The sequence below is a fragment of the Rattus rattus genome, chromosome 6, assembly GCF_011064425.1.
Source record: "Rattus rattus isolate New Zealand chromosome 6, Rrattus_CSIRO_v1, whole genome shotgun sequence".
In the NCBI taxonomy this organism is placed as follows: Eukaryota; Metazoa; Chordata; class Mammalia; order Rodentia; family Muridae; genus Rattus; species Rattus rattus.
In genome coordinates this window covers 27268630-27287781 of record NC_046159.1, presented here as the reverse complement: position 1 = coordinate 27287781, position 19152 = coordinate 27268630, and the positions used below count along the sequence as shown (strand labels likewise).

At 50.0% G+C, this 19152-nt stretch overlaps 1 protein-coding gene across 2 annotated transcripts; it reads left to right on the top strand.

The window, feature by feature from the left end:
• Positions 1–9533: 9533 nt before the first annotated feature.
• Positions 9534–12856, top strand: Fbxl14 (F-box and leucine rich repeat protein 14). Of its 2 annotated transcripts, XM_032905795.1 has the most exons (2): positions 9534–11280; positions 12657–12856. In XM_032905795.1, the coding sequence occupies exons 1-2, from the start codon at positions 10129–10131 to the stop codon at positions 12711–12713; spliced, it is 1209 nt and encodes a 402-aa protein (XP_032761686.1). In that variant the 5' UTR covers positions 9534–10128; the 3' UTR covers positions 12714–12856. The 2 variants fall into 2 exon arrangements, with proteins under 2 accessions (XP_032761686.1, XP_032761688.1); XM_032905797.1 differs by having other exon boundaries at positions 9534–12856.
• The last annotated feature ends 6296 nt before the right edge of the window (positions 12857–19152 follow it).

Genomic DNA, 19152 nt, shown 5'->3' with positions numbered 1-19152 from the left:
AAGGAGGGAAGGAGGGAGGGAGGGAGGGAGGGAGGCAGGCAGGCAAGCTGCAGCAGCAGCACAGAAATGTAAGGAAATACAACCATTCTCTCTCCAGATATCTGGAGTTAGATCTCCGGAGACAGAATTGAACACAACAGAACGTTGGAAGGAAGGCAGGCAAGACCTGAGTCAAAGGCTCAGACCCTGGCTATCAGAGGATGGGGGTGGGAGTGTTGGTGGGGGGTTTCTCACTAGCCATTTTGGTCAGCAGAATAGGCTGGAAGCTAAGCCCAGGCACAATGCTCCCTCAGATCCAACTCTGCACCCTGCTGTGTTTCTGGTCCTCTCACCTCTACATTTCTTAAACAGGAAATAAAGTCTGAGGAAGGTTTAAAACCAGTGATTGTCTGTCTTCCACCCGCATCTGTGGGAGGTTTTGCTCATTCCTGGTACATTAACAAGAGACAACAAAAGGTATAGGCCAGCATGCTTGATGGAATATTTTTTGTTTTTAAAGAGATAAGCCTAGGGGGCTGGTGTGATAACTTAGTGGTCAAGAGCACTTGTTCTTAGAGGACCAGGGTTCAGTTCCCAGCACCCATAAGGCAGCTCATAAGTGATTGTAATTCCAGGTGTTTCAACATGTCTTCTGACCTCTGTGGGCTCCCGTACACGTGGTATACACACATAGCACGCGCGCACACACACACACACACACACACACACACACACACACACACACACACACACAATATGAGGTCCTGACCCGGAACTCACTGTTGTAGAACAGGTTGTTCTGGAACTCACCAAGATCTGCCTGCCTCTGCCTTTGGGGTGCTGTGATTAAAGGTGTGCATGGCCAAGTCCAGCCGCTAGAGCTTTCCTACTACATGGTAGAAATGAAACTCCAGGTAGGCACTGAGGGTTAACTTTAATTGTTAACATGGTACAACCCTTTAATACCTCAGGTTGTAGTGACCCATAATAAAATTATGTCATTGCTACTTCATAATTGAAATTTTGCTAGTTATGAGTCATAATGTAAATAACTGATATATAGGATATCTGATATGCGACCCCCAAACAGGTCACAATCCACAGGACCTAGGGAGTCTTAGTGAAGGAATTGTGTAGATCAGCTTGGTCGAGGGTCTTGTCCGTGAGGGATTGTTTCGATTGCCTTAATCATTTTAGGAAGACTTGGCCTGAAAGCAGGTGGCACCGCTCCCTGGTTGGGGCCCTGGACTATGTAGGAAAGAGGCTGGCTGAGCACTAAACTCCCACACATCCCTTCCCTCTGGTTCTTGACGGTGGGTGTGACTGGTGACTTCCCTTTCTGCAGAAAGCTCGGGTTCGGGCCTTGACTTCCCTGCAATGCTGACTGCAACCTGGAAGTGTGAGCTGAAGCAAACCCTTGCTTTTCTGAGTCGCTTTCTGTCAGGGAATTTTATCAGAGCAACAGGAAACTGGGACATCGCGGAAGCGGGGCCTTTGCTGGGATAAACCCGGCTGTGTGGCTTTTGAGCCTTTTGTGGGAGGAATGTGGAAGTGTTTGACATGCTGGGCTAGGAAAGCCACTCAAGTTTGGACAGTGGTGGGAGTTTAGCAATGTGTAGAGAGGTGCAGACCAGTGGACACTCAGACTGTGAGGTTTCAGAGAGCCAAGGGCTCTGTCAGGAACTGGGTAGGGGCCATTCATGGGATATTTTGGCAAAGAATCTGGCTTCATTCTTCCCGGCTCTTAAAACTCTGAGTGAAGCTGAACTTAAAGAAAATGGTTTGTTTGGCAGAGGAAGTATCAGGATGGGAGCACCTCTCAGCAGTGCTACGGGAGTGGGAGCACCTCTCAGCAGTGCTAAGGGAGTGGGAGCACCTCTCAGCAGTGCTAAGGGAATGGGAGCACCTCTCAGCGGTGCTAAGGGAGTGGGAGCATCTCAGCAGTGCTAAGGGTATGGGAGCACCTCTCAGCGGTGCTAAGGGAGTGGGAGCAACTCTCAGCGGTGCTAAGGGAGTAGGAGCACCTCTCAGCAGTGCTAAGGGAATGGGAGCACCTCTCAGCGGTGCTAAGGGAATGGGAGCACCTTTCAGTGGTGCTAAGGGAATGGGAGCAACTCTCAGCGGTGCTAAGGGAGTGGGAGCACCTCTCAGCAGTGCTAAGGGAGTGGGAGCACCTCTCAGCGGTGCTAAGGGAGTGGGAGCACCTCTCAGCGGTGCTAAGGGAGTGGGAGCACCTCTCAGCGGTGCTAAGGGTATGGGAGCACCTCTCAGCGGTGCTAAGGAAGTGGGAGCGTCTCTCAGTGGTGCCAATGGGCAGCTGTAACTAGTAGAGAGATCAGCACCTCTGACATGGAACTGCTGCTCTGCACTGAGAGAATGGAAGTGTGTCCTGAGGGCACAACCCCTGCCCTCAGAGGCGGCTGAAGATCTTGTAAAGATTCAAATTTATTTCAAGAAAAAAAGCGGAAGCCGAAGGGTTCCGTCCTTGGAAGCAACGGCTCAGGAAAACATTTCACCCACAGGCACTGCACAGAAGCTGGACAGCTGTGGTCCAAGGCTGACTGGATAAGCTACCACCGAGTGCCACATGTGCCAGCTGCAGACACGGACGCTAAGCCCCCGATGTGGCACTGTTCCCGCAGGGCGATGAGCTCACGACCAGCAGCAGGCTCACTGCTACATTGGGCCATGTCCACACGGAAGTGAGAGTACTTGTTCTTACCGGAACCAATACTTATTTTGGTCATGGATTGGCCTTTCCTGCATGTAATGATTCTGCCACAACTTTATCCGCCATCATAATATTCCACACAACATTGCTTCGGACCAAGAAACTCTCTTCATAGTCACAAAAAGAGGACCATAGTCACGGGATTCACCAATCTTAATGTTTGCCACACCCAGAAGCAGCTGGCTTGACAGAACAGTGGCACTGCTTTTTAAATACACAGCTACAGGGCCAGTTGGGTGTCAGTAGCCTAGAAAGTTGAGGCAGAGTTCTACATATGCTTTGAATCAGCATCTGATTCAAGGCACTGTTTTCCTAAAGCCAGAATTCACAGGGACCACAAATCAAGGGGAGGAAAAGGGAATGGGCTCCACTCACTATCACCCCTAGTGGCCGACTAAGAAAATTACTGCTTCCTGTTCACAGGACTTCATATGCTGCTTGCCCAGTTTTGGTTCCAGAATGAAGAATGATTCTGCCAGGAGACACAAGAAACATTCCACTGCACCGGAAGCTCAGATTTCCTCCTGCTTATGTCGGGTTTCCAATGACCTTAACCTAACAGGCTAAAATAAAAACAGTTGTTCGGAGGGGTGACTGATCCAGACTGTCAGCTAGCTGTCCCTTAGAGCCGCAGAGAGGTGCTCCTGTCCCCTGGATTGCTTCTCCACAAAGGAGAGAAGGACGATTATGTCTGGGGTATAGGAGATGCTTTGGGATGCTCTCTTGGTACTATACCCTGTGATTAAGGTCCACGGGAGACTGCAAATCAATCCAAGCAGAATGACAAATGACCCAGACCCTTCGAGAATGAATATATGGGTCACCCTTCAAGGGAGAGAATAAGACTTACTGAGGTTCTGGCTTAGGGGAGGAAGTGCAGAATGGGGAGTAGAGGAAGGTAGTGGTTATGGATACTAGCCAAAGCCACGTGACGAGTTACAGAAATGTGGGTTATACTTAGTCCATCCTGGAGGACGGTCAAGGCAGGAACCTGGAGGCAGAAACTAAAGCAAAGGAATCTTTACATGACTTGGGCTCATGTTTCTTATACCTCCTGGGGTTGCCTGCTTAGGGCTGGCACTGCCCACAGGGGCTGTGCCTCTCACATTGATCATTAGTGTGATGGAGGCCTTCTCTCAGTCTGAGGTTCCCTCTCCCCGGTGACATTAGCTTTTATTAGGATGACAAAATACTAACATGCTCAACCATTATTTATGCTTACACGCACATATATTAAGCAGATATGTGTTTCCTTACCTCTGTCGCCTATCATGTAATATAACATTGAGATCTGGCGGTGAACTGTTGTAAATCTATATTACATTAACACGACGGGACACTAAAAGACCAAGCATTCTTCAAGGGCCTTTGCCACCTATTCTAGGGGAGAGGAAATGAGTTTTGGGTTTTGCATGGGACAGTTTGTATCATATTTTGTAAAACTATGACCTTGTTATTGTTTTCATTTGGAAGTTAACCACGAGGTCAGGCTATGCAGTTGGCTGTCCAGTCAATCAGGCGTGGAGTTGTGAGGGCCAATCTTAGTTGTCAACCTGACTGGTCTGTAATCAACTGAAAGAGAAGCTTCAGGGCACCGCTGTAAGAGGTTTTCTGCATCAGATAACAAGTAGGAAGATAACACCCTGCAGGAGACAGCCCAGATTAAAGGACAAAGAAGGAAATGTCACTTTTGCCTGCTAATCTACTAAGTATCTATTACTGTTGATGCTTTCTCTGGTATTAGAATTGGCTTCTTCCAAGACAGACTTTAGATCAATGGCCCTCCAGGTATCTTCTTCCAGTGCTCTGTGCCACTAGGTTCTTGTCCTCTCTGGTGAGAGACAGCCATTGTTGGATTCCTCCGCATCACAGAAATCAGTCTAGTAATTCCTCCTTTAACGGAGTCATTCTATTGATTCTGTTCATCCAAAGCACATTGACCCGTACAGGCACAGTGGTGTACACCTGTAAGTCCAGCTAGGAGACAGCCACAGGAAGGCTGCAAACTGGAGACCAGCTTGGTTCCAGGCCAGCCAGAGCGACCCAGTGAGACTTTGCCTCAAAAGGACGGAAGGTAAGCTCCATAGTCTTAACCAGTAACTACCAATTGTCTGCTCCCCAGCTGGTAGGAATTTCTCATTCTGTTTTCTGGTTTTATACACACACACAGGCCCACTGTACTGTTTCCTGCCGTGGCTGTGTAAGTTTCCCTCTCGCACGAGGGTTTCTCCTTTTCTCTGTACCACCACTAACACTGGTTTTCAGTTTCATTTAATATGGCCATCTAAAATCTGAGGTATGAATTTGCTTTGGCTTTGACTTATACTTCCATAACTGGAGACATTAGCACCCTTTTGAGTTTGGAAGCCTTTTGTACAGCTTCTTCAGGGACTTTTGTTCTCGCCCCGTTTGAGTACTTAGTAACAGGGCTGTTAGTGTGTCTCTTGCTGTTTTTGCTTAAAGAGGTTCTCAACTGTCTCACCATTTTTTCCCTCTAAAGATAAGATTTCACTCTGTAAACCAGGCCAGCTTTGAACTTTTTTTTTTAAAGATTTATTTTATTCATATGAGTATATTGTTGCTGTCTTCAGACACACCAGAAGAGGGCATCGGATCCCATTACACATGGTTGTGAGCCACCATGTGGTTGCTGGGATTTGAACTCAGGACCTCAGGAAGAGCAGTCAGTGCTCTTAACTGCTGAGTCATCTCTCCAGCCCCAGCTTTGAACTCTTAAACTCAAGGTAGTCCTCTTGTCTCAGCTTTGAAGTGCGGGGATTAAAGGCATGAGTGACCGACCATTCTGGATGCTCTCTTGTTTGAATATTCTGTAATTGAGAGGTGGCCCAAGTTACTTTGCTGGTTAGAGATATTCAGGAATAGAAAGAAGGCTGAAGAGATGTGTTAGTGGTTAAGAAACACCTGTGGCTCTTGTGTATGTGCGTGTGTGTGAGTGTGAGTGAGTGTGTGTGTGTGTGTGTGTGTGTGTGTAGGGGGAGGGGGCGGGTTTGATTCCCGGCACCCACGTAGTGGTTCACACTATCTCTAACTCCAGTTCTAAGAGATCTGAGACCTCTTCTGCTTCCATGGGCACCAGGCACACACATAATGCAGACATATATTTGGGGTAAACGTGAATATTCATAAAATAAAAATAAATAAATCTTTTTTTTAAACTAAAAAGAAATAGAGATGGGCTGGGAATGTAGCTCAGTTCACAGAGTGTGTGCTCAGCATGTACGAAGCCCTGGGTTTGATCCCCAGTATAGTAGGGCTGTATCTGCCTATAGTCCCAGCATTGACCACACAGAAGCAAGAGGATCAGGGGTTCAAGGTCATCTTCTACATGTAGTTCCAGTTTGAGAGACTCTGTCTCAGAAAACAGAAGTATCTAGAAATGGGGAACAAGGCCTTGCTGGTACAATGGCCCAGTCAGTAAAGACACTTGCCTAAAGTCTAGAGACCTGAACTCAACCCCGAGATCCCCCACCCCACCCCTACCCCCCTGTGGAGGGAGAGAACCATTTCCAAAGTGTTGTCTTCTGACTTCTAAAAGAGGGTCTTGCCCTGTAGCCCAGGCTGGCCTCAATTTGCTTCGACCCACCCATCTCAGTCTCCTGAGTAACTGAGTAGAGTACCATCAGGCCTGGCCTCTGGAAAAATGCTGCTCTGAAGCCTGAATTGTAAACCGTGCACATCCCAGAATTAAGGGGCTATGCACACTTGACCTGGGCTCCACTGCGTTACCATTGGGAGAGGGAGGAAGACTTCTGGGCTAAACGCTATCGAGTGTTAGATAAGAAAACTGTGACCCAGAAAGGGAGGTCATTTCCACAGTGCCGAAACAGGCTGCCAGTGACTCGGCACAGACGCCTTTAGTGAAGCATCTTTTCTCCATTGGTGTTGTTTCCCGAAATGTTTCTCGCTGTTATTGGACATGGTAATAATCTCATGGCTGAAAAAGGCCCTGCAATTTATAACTGAACACTTATAAATGAAAACCTGTATGTTTAGTAAACTCAAGAAAGTTCCGCTAGAAGTAGGAGCAGGCGTCCACCTTTTTAGAGGTGCCATTGTAGGGCTGTTGTAAATGATCTTTCTCGGTAAGCAAAACCTCAAAGGTTCTCAGTGTGCAGCTTGGGCCCAGCACTTTGCTTTGTGTGAAATGGGGTTAGGGCACACTAAAGTAGCTAGATGGGGTGGGTCACACCTGTAATTCCAACATTCAGAAAGCTGAGGTAGGAGGACTACTACTATGTCCAGGCCAGCTCTGGCTACATAGAGAGTTCCAAGACAGCCAGGAAAAGAAAAGAGGAAAAGCATGGAGGGAGGTCCATGAGGTGTTTTGAATAAACACAAGGCATCTATACTCAGCTGCGAAAACTGTGCCGAGGCTGGAGAGGAGGCCTCTTAGTGAAGAGCACTTGCTGTTCCCAGTATCCCCACTAGGGGGCTCACACCTGCTTATAACTCCAGGCTAGACCAGAGGATCTGACGACCTCTACTGGTCTTCTCAGGCACTCACTTACCTGGCATATATTCACCAACACATACACACACACACGCACGCACGCACGCACGCACGCACGCACGCACGCACGCACGCACGCACACACACACACACACACACACTTGTGCAAAATCTTTTTTAAAAAGAGCCAGAGATGGCGGTGCATGCCTTTAATACCAGGACCAGGGAGGCAAACGCAGACGGATCACTGTGAGTCCCATACTGGGCTGGTCTATACAGCAAGTTCCAAGGCAGCCAGGACTACAAAGTGAGACCCGCTCTCCAAACAAACAAACAAACAAATCAGCAACAAAAACCTCACTGGTAACTCTCCCTTGCTCGCTCATGCACAGCACAGCACAGCACAAAACAAGACCCCCAAAGTAGGAGGGGAATGTGGTGGGGGAGTGGAAAGGGGATGGTAGAAGGTAAGAAGGGGCAAAAAAACCCAAACAAACAAACAAAAAAAACAAAACCAAAAACAAAACAAAACAAAACAAAAAACAAAAAAACAAAAAACCAGAAACACATATGAAATTGTCAGAAAGTAACTTTTTTTTAAAATGTGACTTTCAGGGCAGGCAAGATGGCTCAGTGGGTAAAAGCACTTTCAAATCTGAGGGCCTGAAGTTGATTCCTGGGACCCACATAGTAGGGGAGAGCGAACTCTCAAATAATTGGTCTCTGACTTCCACATGGTGTGTTGTGGAACTCACTTGTGCTTGTACCCGTAAATAAGTGCATGTGAATGTGCACACACATGTTGGGTAAAAGGTAGTAAAAGCCGCTTGAGTCTGAAAAGGTGCTTACTGCCAAGCCTGACCAGCTCAGTGTTATCTTCAGCACTCATACCTCATAGAGTGGGAGCGGAGAACAGATGGCCCCGGGGGCTGCTTAAACAGAAGATAACCCAGATGACCCCAGGAGGACAGTGCACACTGAGGCATAGCCAGAACTGTTACACTGTACATCACCAATTATTTGGTGACAAACAATGTTTTCTATTATTCAGGAAGGTCATGAAAGTCAACGGGCCTCAACGGACTGTGAAATGTGAGATACAGGCCTGCAAGAATTTTAGCGTCTGCATTTCCTGATAAAGACCTTCCGGGTGGGATTTACTGCTTATTGTGTCTGTTGGTTCTTCTGTATGCACTTGGGTCTAAAAAGTATCTGTTTCTTAGAAAAGAGGAGTGGCTAAAAGCTAAGGAGATCATATTCCGAATTTGGAACATATCCCAAGTCTTGTTCAGTGCAAGATGTCAGCAGGTAAGGTCACTACCACCAAGTCTCCTGATCTGAGTTCGATGCTGGAATCCACGTGACAGAAGGAAAGGAATGGCTTCTTCAATTGTATACTGGCTCTGCAACATGCTCCCTCCCCCATTAAACAAACACAGTATAATAATTTTTAAAAAGACTTGTTCAGGTTCCCAAAGAGTCAAGGAAACCAGATAAGTCAGGTTGTTTTATATCTAGATGCGTGAACTTGTAACTTAATTCTCAGGGTCCTTTTTTTCTGAACTAAAAACTCTTCAGGGGTAGTAAAAACACAATTCTGAAATCCTATCCTTCATGCAGATATTTAAGACCCGAGGCTACACTGTATAGAATTGAGCTCTGCCCTAGATTCATAAAATATACATAAAACACAAGGCTGGTGCATCTTTAACCAAACCAAACAGCATATGTGTGTCAGCACCTACAGACGTACTAGGTATCCCTACAGTTGGGCCAGGCAATCTGTAGTCTAAGAGGCTGAAGAGAAAGACAAAACCAGGTGTAGGTTAGACAGTAAGGCAGGGGCAGAAGCGGTGGGAAGTTATGACACAAAGTTGGAAGGGAAAGGAACTCACATGGGTGTACGGAAAAGAAGACTGTAGACCGAAGGCACTCTGGACAACTTCCAGAAATTTCTAGAGTGAGAACTGTCAAACTATGCTGACTAAAACCCACTTTCTCCTCCAATTTAAGACTCAATACTGAAGAGAAAGGAATGGTGGGAAGGCTGCCCGACTGGGGCAGTGGGTGTGGTGAGATGGTTAAAGTAATGCGGGCAAGAAGGGATGGAGTATGCGGGCAAGAGAGGATGCAGTATGCGGGCAAGAGAGGATGCAGTATGCGGGCTGGAGAGGGCGTGGAGTGAGCGTGGACACCGAGAGGAGCGGCCCGTGGGACACCGGGCGCTCTTAAAGGCAGCGCGATGCGGCGAGGCTGCCAGCCATCCTGGCGCGCATGGGGTTAAGCCTCCGCCGCCGAGGGCAGAGCCCGGTTTCCAGGGAAACGGCTCCGCCAGTTCCGGCGGCGCGGGCGCGTACCACTGAGCAGGGGTGCCGGCGCGGAGGACGCGGAGGGCGCAGCGCGGCTGGCCGACTCCTGGGGCGCGGGCCCGACTACGCCGGTGAGTTCGCCACGTTCCGCTGCCCGCGGCCGTGAGCCGAACCCGCGCGGCCTAGGCCTGGGAGGAGCGGCGCGCGGCGGCCTCGGAGTCCCCCCGCGCAGCGGCCGAGTGCCAGCAGCCCGGGGCTGGGCGGTTTGAACCGCGGACGGCAGACAAAGGCAGCAGGAAGCCGTCCGCAGCCCGAGCGCCCGGCCCGGGCCTCGCCGGCGCGCGCAGCAGCGACGCGGCCGGGCGCGGGATGCCGCAGGGCTCGGGGCGGCGGCGGCGCGCGGGCGCGGACGCGGCGCCCGCCCCAGCCGGGATGTGAGGCCCGAGCGGCCGCGCGGGGGCGGGAAGGGAGGCAGGAAGGAAGCGCCGCTCGGACGCGCCGGGAGGAGGAGCGGCGGCCCGGCCGGAAGGTGGGGAGGGCGGCCGTTGGCCCGCGGCGGCCCGCTCTCGGCGCCTCTCGGGGCGGCTGCGCCCGCACCTCCTGCACCGCACCCGGCGCGGCGTAGCAGCGGGAGGAAGATGGAGACCCACATCTCGTGCCTGTTCCCGGAGCTGCTGGCCGTGATCTTCGGCTACTTGGACGTCCGGGACCAGGGTCGCGCGGCGCAGGTGTGCACGGCCTGGCGGGACGCCGCCTACCACACGTCAGTGTGGCGGGGCGTGGAGGCCAAGCTGTACCTGGGCCGGCGAACCCGTCGGTGTTCCCCAGCCTTCAGGCCCCGGGGCATCCGCCGCGTGCAGATCCTCAGCCTCCGCCGCAGCCTCAGCTACGTGATCCAGGGCATGGCGAACATCGAGAGCCTCAACCTCAGCGGCTGCTACAACCTCACCGATAACGGCCTGGGCCACGCGTTCGTGCAGGAGATCGGCTCGCTGCGCGCTCTCAACTTGAGCCTCTGCAAGCAGATCACAGACAGCAGCCTGGGCCGCATAGCCCAGTACCTCAAGGGCCTGGAGGTGCTGGAGCTGGGGGGCTGCAGCAACATCACCAACACCGGCCTTCTGCTCATCGCCTGGGGGCTGCAGCGCCTCAAGAGCCTTAACCTCCGCAGCTGCCGCCATCTCTCGGACGTGGGCATCGGGCACCTGGCCGGCATGACGCGCAGCGCTGCCGAGGGCTGCCTGGGCCTGGAGCAGCTCACTCTACAGGACTGCCAGAAACTCACGGATCTTTCTTTGAAGCACATCTCGCGAGGGCTGACGGGCCTCAGGCTCCTCAACCTCAGCTTCTGTGGCGGGATCTCGGACGCGGGCCTTCTGCACCTGTCGCACATGGGCAGCCTGCGCAGCCTTAACCTGCGCTCCTGCGACAACATCAGCGACACCGGCATCATGCATTTGGCCATGGGCAGCCTGCGCCTCTCCGGTCTGGATGTGTCATTCTGTGACAAGGTGGGAGATCAGAGCCTGGCTTACATAGCCCAGGGACTGGACGGCCTCAAGTCCCTCTCCCTTTGCTCTTGCCATATCAGTGACGATGGCATCAACCGCATGGTGCGGCAGATGCACGGGCTGCGCACGCTCAACATTGGACAGTGTGTGCGCATCACGGACAAGGGACTGGAGCTGATCGCTGAGCACCTGAGCCAGCTCACAGGCATAGACCTGTACGGCTGCACTAGGATCACCAAGCGCGGCCTGGAGCGCATCACGCAGCTGCCCTGCCTCAAGGTACTTAACCTGGGACTTTGGCAGATGACGGACAGTGAGAAGGTCAGGTGAGGGCGGCAGTTCCAGTTCCCCTGCCCCGCCCTGTTCATCCCAGGACCACCACTGTTCCCGCACCCTCACGCGCGCACTTACACGTTCAGGGCAGTGGCCGCGATGGGGCGATGACGCGAAGCCTGGGCTCTTTTCTCCTAGTCTGGCGCCCCTCCCCACTGCGTCTGGGGTTCTTCTGCTCCCTCTACCCACTCTCCTCTCCTTTCGCAGTGAGTGGAGAGATGGACCCTGCTGCTTCTCTGCCCACTCTTCTGCAGGGTATGGAGACTTTCAGCCACCGCCAACTGTATCCTGGGGCACTGCATTTGGAAATGGGGTGGGGGCGGGGAGGGACTAGTTTCAACCCCGAGGAGTTGAGGAAAGATGTCTGCCTTCACGTATACTTTCATTTGGATACTGTGATCTGGCTTTTATTTCGAAATGTGTAGAAAGCAAGCCCGACTAAAGCAGCCTTTTCATCCACATTGTAGCCAGTCTCCTCTCATCGCTGCCCTTCGGTGTCTGCGACTCACTTCGGTTTTGGTTTTGTTCTTGTTCTTTTTTGGTTTTGTTTTTTATCTGCTTTCCCTTTAATTTTCAAAGAAATTTGAAATCATTGTCCTTTTTTTCTGCTGAGTATATTCTATATATTCTATATATATATGTCCTATATATATATATGTGTCTGGCTACCTCGTTTTAGTTTACTTTTTTCTCTTAAGCCCTGGAATTCTACAAGAGAGATATTTTGAGATTGAAACATTTTTGTGCCTAGACTGGAAAGATGCCCACTGGGTTTGTATCTGTTTTTGGTTTTGGCTTCTTCCTAACCTCCCTCTGCCCAGTGTGTTCACTTCCGCATCCTGGCTATGACTTCCCCCATTGTCTATTGGGTTTTGATGATCCAGCCATGTTTCTAAATATTGACTTAATTTATAGCACAAATGTATGGGAGGAATGAGAGCAGAACTTCCTTTTCGTTTGTTTGAGATGCAGATTGAGTCTTGCAGAGGAAGGAGTATTATATATGCAAATGACGTCCCAATCCCACCCCTCTTCCAAGTTTTCCACCAGAAGGTTATAAGGCGAGGCTTCCAGCCCTGTCTAGGAGCTCAGAGTCTGCAGAGAGCCCGAGGCTATGTGAAAGGGAGGAGACTGAACTTCATGTCTTATCTGTGTTCTGTTCATGAAATGGGAGGAGCGTGTGAGTTTGAAAAACTTTTGTTTCTAAATGGAGGAATAGATGACTTTATTTTGGTGGGGGGTTGGGACTGTGGCTTTAAAACAAATGGCTTTTGAGTAGGATGTATATTTTTGTTGGATATTTTGTTTGTTTATTTTTTTAGAGTCCTCCACAGCAACATGAGAGACCATGGAGAAACCCAGAGACCTTTATCAATTAATTGTACTGTTTGTGAATTTGTATAAATGATAACAAAGATCCTCTTAAAACGTTTATATTCTTACAGTAAAAGGTTAAACCGATATTTATATAATAAAAGAGGAAATATGAAGTATGTTTTTGAAAAAAAAAAGCACAAAATCCCCCCCTTGTATCTGTGAATTATTTTTAAGGCATTGTGTGTTGGGTACGTGCTCAGGTGGGAGGTGTTATGTGGGCACGGAAATGGAAGGAAGGTAGAGTTCAGTTTGCTCATGCGGTGTAAGTTCATGATTGAGAATTTCTTCTGTGTAAGATTTACCACTGACATCCAAATGTTCTGTCTCTAGAAATGTGATCAGACTGGAGAGTTCTATAAATTTTGGTTTTAAACTGTCAACATGGAAACCGAAAGAAAATGAAGAAAATGAAACTTTTTTTTTTTAAGAAACCAGACTTGGAAGAGTCAGTTTCCCATAGTGGCCAGTTTCTTCTGGGGAATGGTGGTGGTGGAGGTGAGACCCAGGAGTAATCGGGAGGAAGTGGGTCCTGAACTCTGGAAGTGGTCGATAGGGTGGGCATCCTTACACTGGGAGCTTGTGTGGGATGGAGGGGACCAGCCATTGTTCTGGGGAAGTTGAAAGTTCTCCTAGCTGGCTGGCCTAGTCCCGCATGCTCCTGTTGTGCAGGTCCATCGGAAGGGGGCAGCAGTGCTCTTTAACATTTCCCTTCAGGCCTGGCTGCAGGCAGACCCTCTGCTGGGGCTTAGGGAGACTGACTCGTTAGAAGTTTAGGCACATTTTCGCTTTAAGCCATTGGTGGGGGTCTAGGCTGAATTCAGGGCAGATAGGGGAATACCAACAATTTTAGCACAGTTCTCCTGAGTAGACAGGCAGTAGTGTGACTTCTGTAGGCTGAGGGATGGAGACTGCGCTCACCCTGGGAGTGAGTCACAGCCCTGACTTCCCATCGGTGGGCTTTGTTTCTGAGATCAACCCATAGATGGTTGGTTCCTAGATCATCCCATCGGTCCAGGCAGACAGCTAGAACCAAGGTTGCTGTGGGATATGAGGGCCTTATAAAATGTCCAAGTTCTAAACTTGAACATAACACAAAAGCTGCGTTGTTCCTTTCTCAAGTCACCAAGAGTCTGACACTAGATCTATCTTCTCCTTCTTTAGGGACAACACAGGTTACTGTTCCTTAATTCCCTAAAGACAAAACAGCAACAACAGAAAGTAGGAACCCTAGAGAGAAGTGGTCTGAATTAGGCCTGCTTCCTAGGAATCTGGCCCCACTCCCGGGGTTCCACCATGGTCTGGTCTGAAAGGTAAACCACGCTAACATTCTCTATCTAACCCCATGCAAATAGTCCCTTGACCAATACTTTGGAACAGTAAGTTTAAGGGGCAGGAGAGGTGGCTCAGGAGTAAAGCACATACTGTCTTGCAGAGGACTGAAGTTCAGTTCCCAGCATTCCCTTCGGCAGCTCCTGTAACTCCATCTCCAGGGGGATCTGATTACTGTGCACCTGCAGTCATGTCCACAGGCACCACACATAAGTTTCAAATAATAAAAGTAAAGGTTTAAAGGTTGGTAAGTTAGCATTTGAGAGGTCAGATCATGGGTCTTGGCGTCTATGACCTGAACTAGGCAAGCCTACAGAACTTCTCGGGGATGGAGATAAACATTTTACAACTGGTACTGGAGACCAAGCACCTACATCTCCCTTGAATGGAAAACAAACACAAACAAACAAACATGTTGGGAACCCACGTGGGCTTTGCGTGGTACTTTAAGTTTTTAACCCTTCAAGCCATCTCCCTGTTTTTCCGGTGGGGCACAAACTGCCTTATATCGCCTAACCAGGGAGGGAGCCACAATTTGAACTAAGCCCCTTCTCTGGAAGATCAGTTGCTGACTCTACCTGGGTTTCCTGTGACGTGACCCTCAAGTGAGTGGGAGCTGGGTGTAGCTACTGCTTCAAAGAGAGTAAGGGTAAGCTAGGTACCGGAAGGGTGGAGAGAGGCTTTGAGGGCTGGAACGGTAGCTCAGGGTTTGCTGAGACTCAAGAAATGCAGAGGCTGTACAGAAGCTCATGCCTGTGACCCCAACAGAGCGGGAGAATTGCTTAAGGTAAATTAGCTGCACAGCGGGATGTCTCAGGAGAGAGAAGAAAGCCCCTGGGGTAGATGGGGAGGGGAATTCACCACAAACCTTACAGTCCAACAATCATCTGCCACAGAAACTGGAAAGGGACTCCTGGCTTCTTCAGGGGTCACCGACAGTAGCCTCTTCCTTTAATACAACTGTAAATGGGGTTCAGGCAACTTCTGCAGCGTCCGAGGGCCACAGTGACCTCTGGCTACAAGCGAGGGTGTGGTGTAAACTTCTCCCCCTGCTGAGCCCCTCAGGCATTACAGGCAGAGGAGGGGAAGCCCAGCAGCGAGAATACCTGCCCACCTCACATCTACTAAAACTATAAGTTGGTGCCAGGACCATTAAAGAGAAAACAAACGGGTTTAAAAAAAAAAAGAATTCCAATCTATAATAAACATCTTTTTAAAGTACATGTTTCTTTTATGGTAGTTTTCTTCCTAGGATGTAGGAGCTAGGGGTGCATACCCCAGCATCACATAAACTGGGTGTGGTGGTGTAGCCCTCTAATCCCGGTACTCAGAGCAACAAAGTTCGAGGCAGCTCTTGGCTACTTACTGAGCTGGAAGCCAACCTGGGTGGGCTGCATGAGAACCTACCCTACAACCCCATAAAAAAGAAGGGCAGACGATCTGTCTTCCAAACCCCGAGGTTTCCCTGGAAGGGCGTCGGTCTCTGTGTTTTAAGGCAGAGTCTCACAATGTAGCCCTGGCTAGCCTAGAACTCAAAATGTCCAGGCTGGCACTGAACTTGAACAGCCACCCTCCTGCTTCGGCCTCCCTGGTGCTGAGGTTCCAGGCACATGTAAAGCACCAAACCTAGCTCTAAACCAAGCTTTTCAAAGGCACGGGAGAGAGTTGTAGCCCTTCAGGACCACTGAGTTTTCAGGGAACAAGGGCCTTTTCAGTAAGAGATACGATCTGTGGAACAAAGCCAAGGCCTCACGCAGCTGGCAGCTGCCTCCCGGTTCTGAAAGGAAGAGGCCCAGGCTTCTGGTTCTGCTCTGCCAGAGTAGGGAGGAGCTAGAGAAGGCATGGGATCCCCTCTCCTCCTCCATCAAACATCACCCCTTTAGAAAGCTAATTCTGTCCCTTTGATAGAAGGAAAGACATTTTATGCCATTACGAACCCTGGAGGAAGGTGTGAGGCCTTTGAAATGAGGAAAAGCACAGGGTTGGGAGCCAGCTACGTTCTGCCCTAAGCTCACACTTGGGCCACACAGCCCATTTCTGCCAATGCACTTGTTCCAACACCGAGTGCTAAGTTAGCACCTTTTTAAAGCAAACCTCACAAAGTAGGTAAGAAATGGGGTTTAAATTGGTGTCGACTGTTTGTAGCGTACACGTACATCTGGTGAGAGGAAACTGCACAGCCACCTCAGGCTGTTCTCGCTCTTGGGTCAAATGTTTCCGGGTCACTGCAAACGTGCTGGAAGTGCTCGCAGATGATCAGTTTTACTCTCTTCCTCTTTCCCAGGGATCACTTTGATCTTGCCTGGTGGGACTGCCTTTAGCCTTCAGCCACCCAGCATATACTCTGCAAACCCTGTCCTCCGTCGAGGTGACATTTATTACTGCCACAGTAATTCTGCCTCTGAGGGAGCCACTCAACCCTAGTGCCAACAAGACTGCAATTTCCAGTGTCTCGGCCGCTGTGAGTTAGCCCAGAGAGTGTACTCACTTTCCCTAAGCAAGGAAAGAAAAGTTTTGCTTTCCGTTCTCTGAGCCAGGGTCTCACTCTAATGCAAATTGACCTGGAATTCACCATGTGGTCCAGGCTGGCCTCAGGCCTTGCTGGGATTATAACATGAACCACCATTCCCTGGTATAAGTTCTTATTATCTCATTACTCTTCTACCTTTTAATTGTTTAAGGACCAAGTACCACATGTCCTTACACAGTGACGGGGTTAGGGGTGGCAGACAGAGTACATGCCCAGCATGCTTGAGGTCCTGGGTTCCATTTCCAGCACTGAACGAGAAAACAACTTATCATGTATCTGTGACACTGGAAAACAGTGCATCTCAGTTACAAAAGAGGGAGCTGGTCTGTGTCGGCGGCAAGAGGCCGCAGCTCAGTGCGATATATCAAGAAAAGTACTGGTGTGGCGTACTGGAGAGAGCTGGGCCGACAGCCGGCCGACACCGCACACTGGATTTTATACTTGGAGAGTCAATAAGATGGCATGCAGGTGACACGAGAATTCTGCCTCCGTGTGGAAGCTGATACAGACTTTAATATACACTAAGATATGGCTCACGTGCGGCTACTTCTGGGACCACGCGTTACTCCAGTGCCCTCAGAAAGGTCCTGCACTGGGCTCAGGAACCGTGGCTGCTGCTTCTATTCAGTAGTGAAGGCTTGACCTCACTGGTGTTTCCTTATGCCTCCCCATGGTCCACAAAGAGTCAGAGCCCCCATTTGTTACATCCAGCGCCTCCGCAAAGACGGGGTCTCACGCAGCCCAGCCGTCCACGAACTCATTACATGGCCACAGCTGCTCCTGACCGCCAAGGAGGAATTACGGTGTGCACAGCTCATCCGGCTGACACTAGGCACATGGGCATAACCTGCTCTGTGGAACAGCCAGTCATGTCATGCTGTCTGTCTGTAATGGCCGCTCATATCATGGGCCCAGGATGTGGGAGTTGGATGGTAGGGAGATCATTCAAGACGCAGTCACTATTTCTCAAGCAGTATGGGGCTATTCGGCACTGGCTTGGGTAATACTGCTGTCCTCATTTGGTAATGACACAAAATATCACAAAGGTCGGTCACATTGCATCTCCTTAGGAAACTTTGCCACCCCCATTCATAGACACGGCTGCTTCCATTTCCCAGGCTAGGGCCAGGCTTTCTGAGAAGTGGTCTCTCAACAGGAGTCAGATACCTCAGGCCTGATATTTCTTAGACTCTGGAAGGAGGGTGCAGGGGCTGGAACTGAACAGGTAGGTAAGGGAGGGAGAAACGGCAATTAGACCACTAAGACAAACAGTTCCTGGGCCAGGCGTGGTGGCACACGCCACTAATCCCAGCGCTCACCCAGCCAGGCAGTTCTCTGAGTTAGAGGCCAGCCTGGTCTACATAGCGGGTGACAGGTCAGCTAAGGCTACACAGTGAGTGCAGTAATATTTTTAATTAATAAGCCCTGTCAGTGGGTTTATTAATTAGTCAACCTCAATGCTTCATGTTCCCAAATGAAACACGCACACACACCGCCTTTACTTTTAATATGCCTGGGCCACTGCCTAACCTCTGTGGTTAAATCCACCTCCCGCCAATAGTCTCGAGTTATCACTTACTAAACCCTATAGTCTGTCTTGGCTGCTCTGGACCCAGAGGACTGCTCAACTGTGTATCTGTCTTTCATTTGGGAACACAAACCATTGGGATGGGTGGTAAGCCCACCGCCGAGATTTATCTCATAATATTTAATTCAGCAAGTCTTCAACCAGACAAGACAAATAGTTCTTGTATTCTCAGATGAAAGGCAAACCAGCCAGGGCCTTCCATTTTGGCCCTCTGGATTTTAAACCTTAAGTTCATTGCTTAGGACTGCCTGACCTCAAATAAAGATGGCGGTCGGCATGACGTAAGCGAGCGTGAGCATGGCGTAAGCGAGCGTGAAAACGACCAGCGTCACCCCCCTGCTTCATCTCAAGTGCACACAATTCAGCCAGCCTTTCAGGAATCTGTCAAAACCAGGCTGTGTCACCCCTGTGCCTCACCGAGCTCACGGCTGGCCACTGCTGGGAACAGAGAAGGCTGTCCAGTTTGCAGAGCCTGGAGGAGAAAGGGGAGTGGCTCTCCCACTCTGCTGAGGTCAGCGCACATGATACACCTCTCCTGCCGCCACGTGTCAGAGGGCGACAGACAGAACCAGGTGGCCTCCCCAGGACAGGAACAAGCCCATCTTTTCCATACACAAGAGAGTCTGATTGTCCAAAGACCCCAAGGAGAATTCCAGAAATGCATCAGGGTGGTGATGGCACACACCTTTAATCCCAGCCCTCAGGCAGCAGAGGCGGGTGAATCTCTGAATTCAAGCCCAGCCTGGTTTACAGAGTGAGATCCAGGACAGCCGGGGATACACAGAGAAACCCTGTCTCAAAGCAAACAACGACAAAAAGAACTACAGAGGTGCGTTACCAATGAGATGAGAAATTCATTAGCAGTGCCATACATGGCTCTACAGCGAACAGCGTCTTGGTTGTCTGCTCTAGAAATAAAGATGTTACATTAGAGTCGGACAACGGGCAGGTTTCTCAAAGGTGGAGGACATTACTATTACTCAGTAGAGTGCTT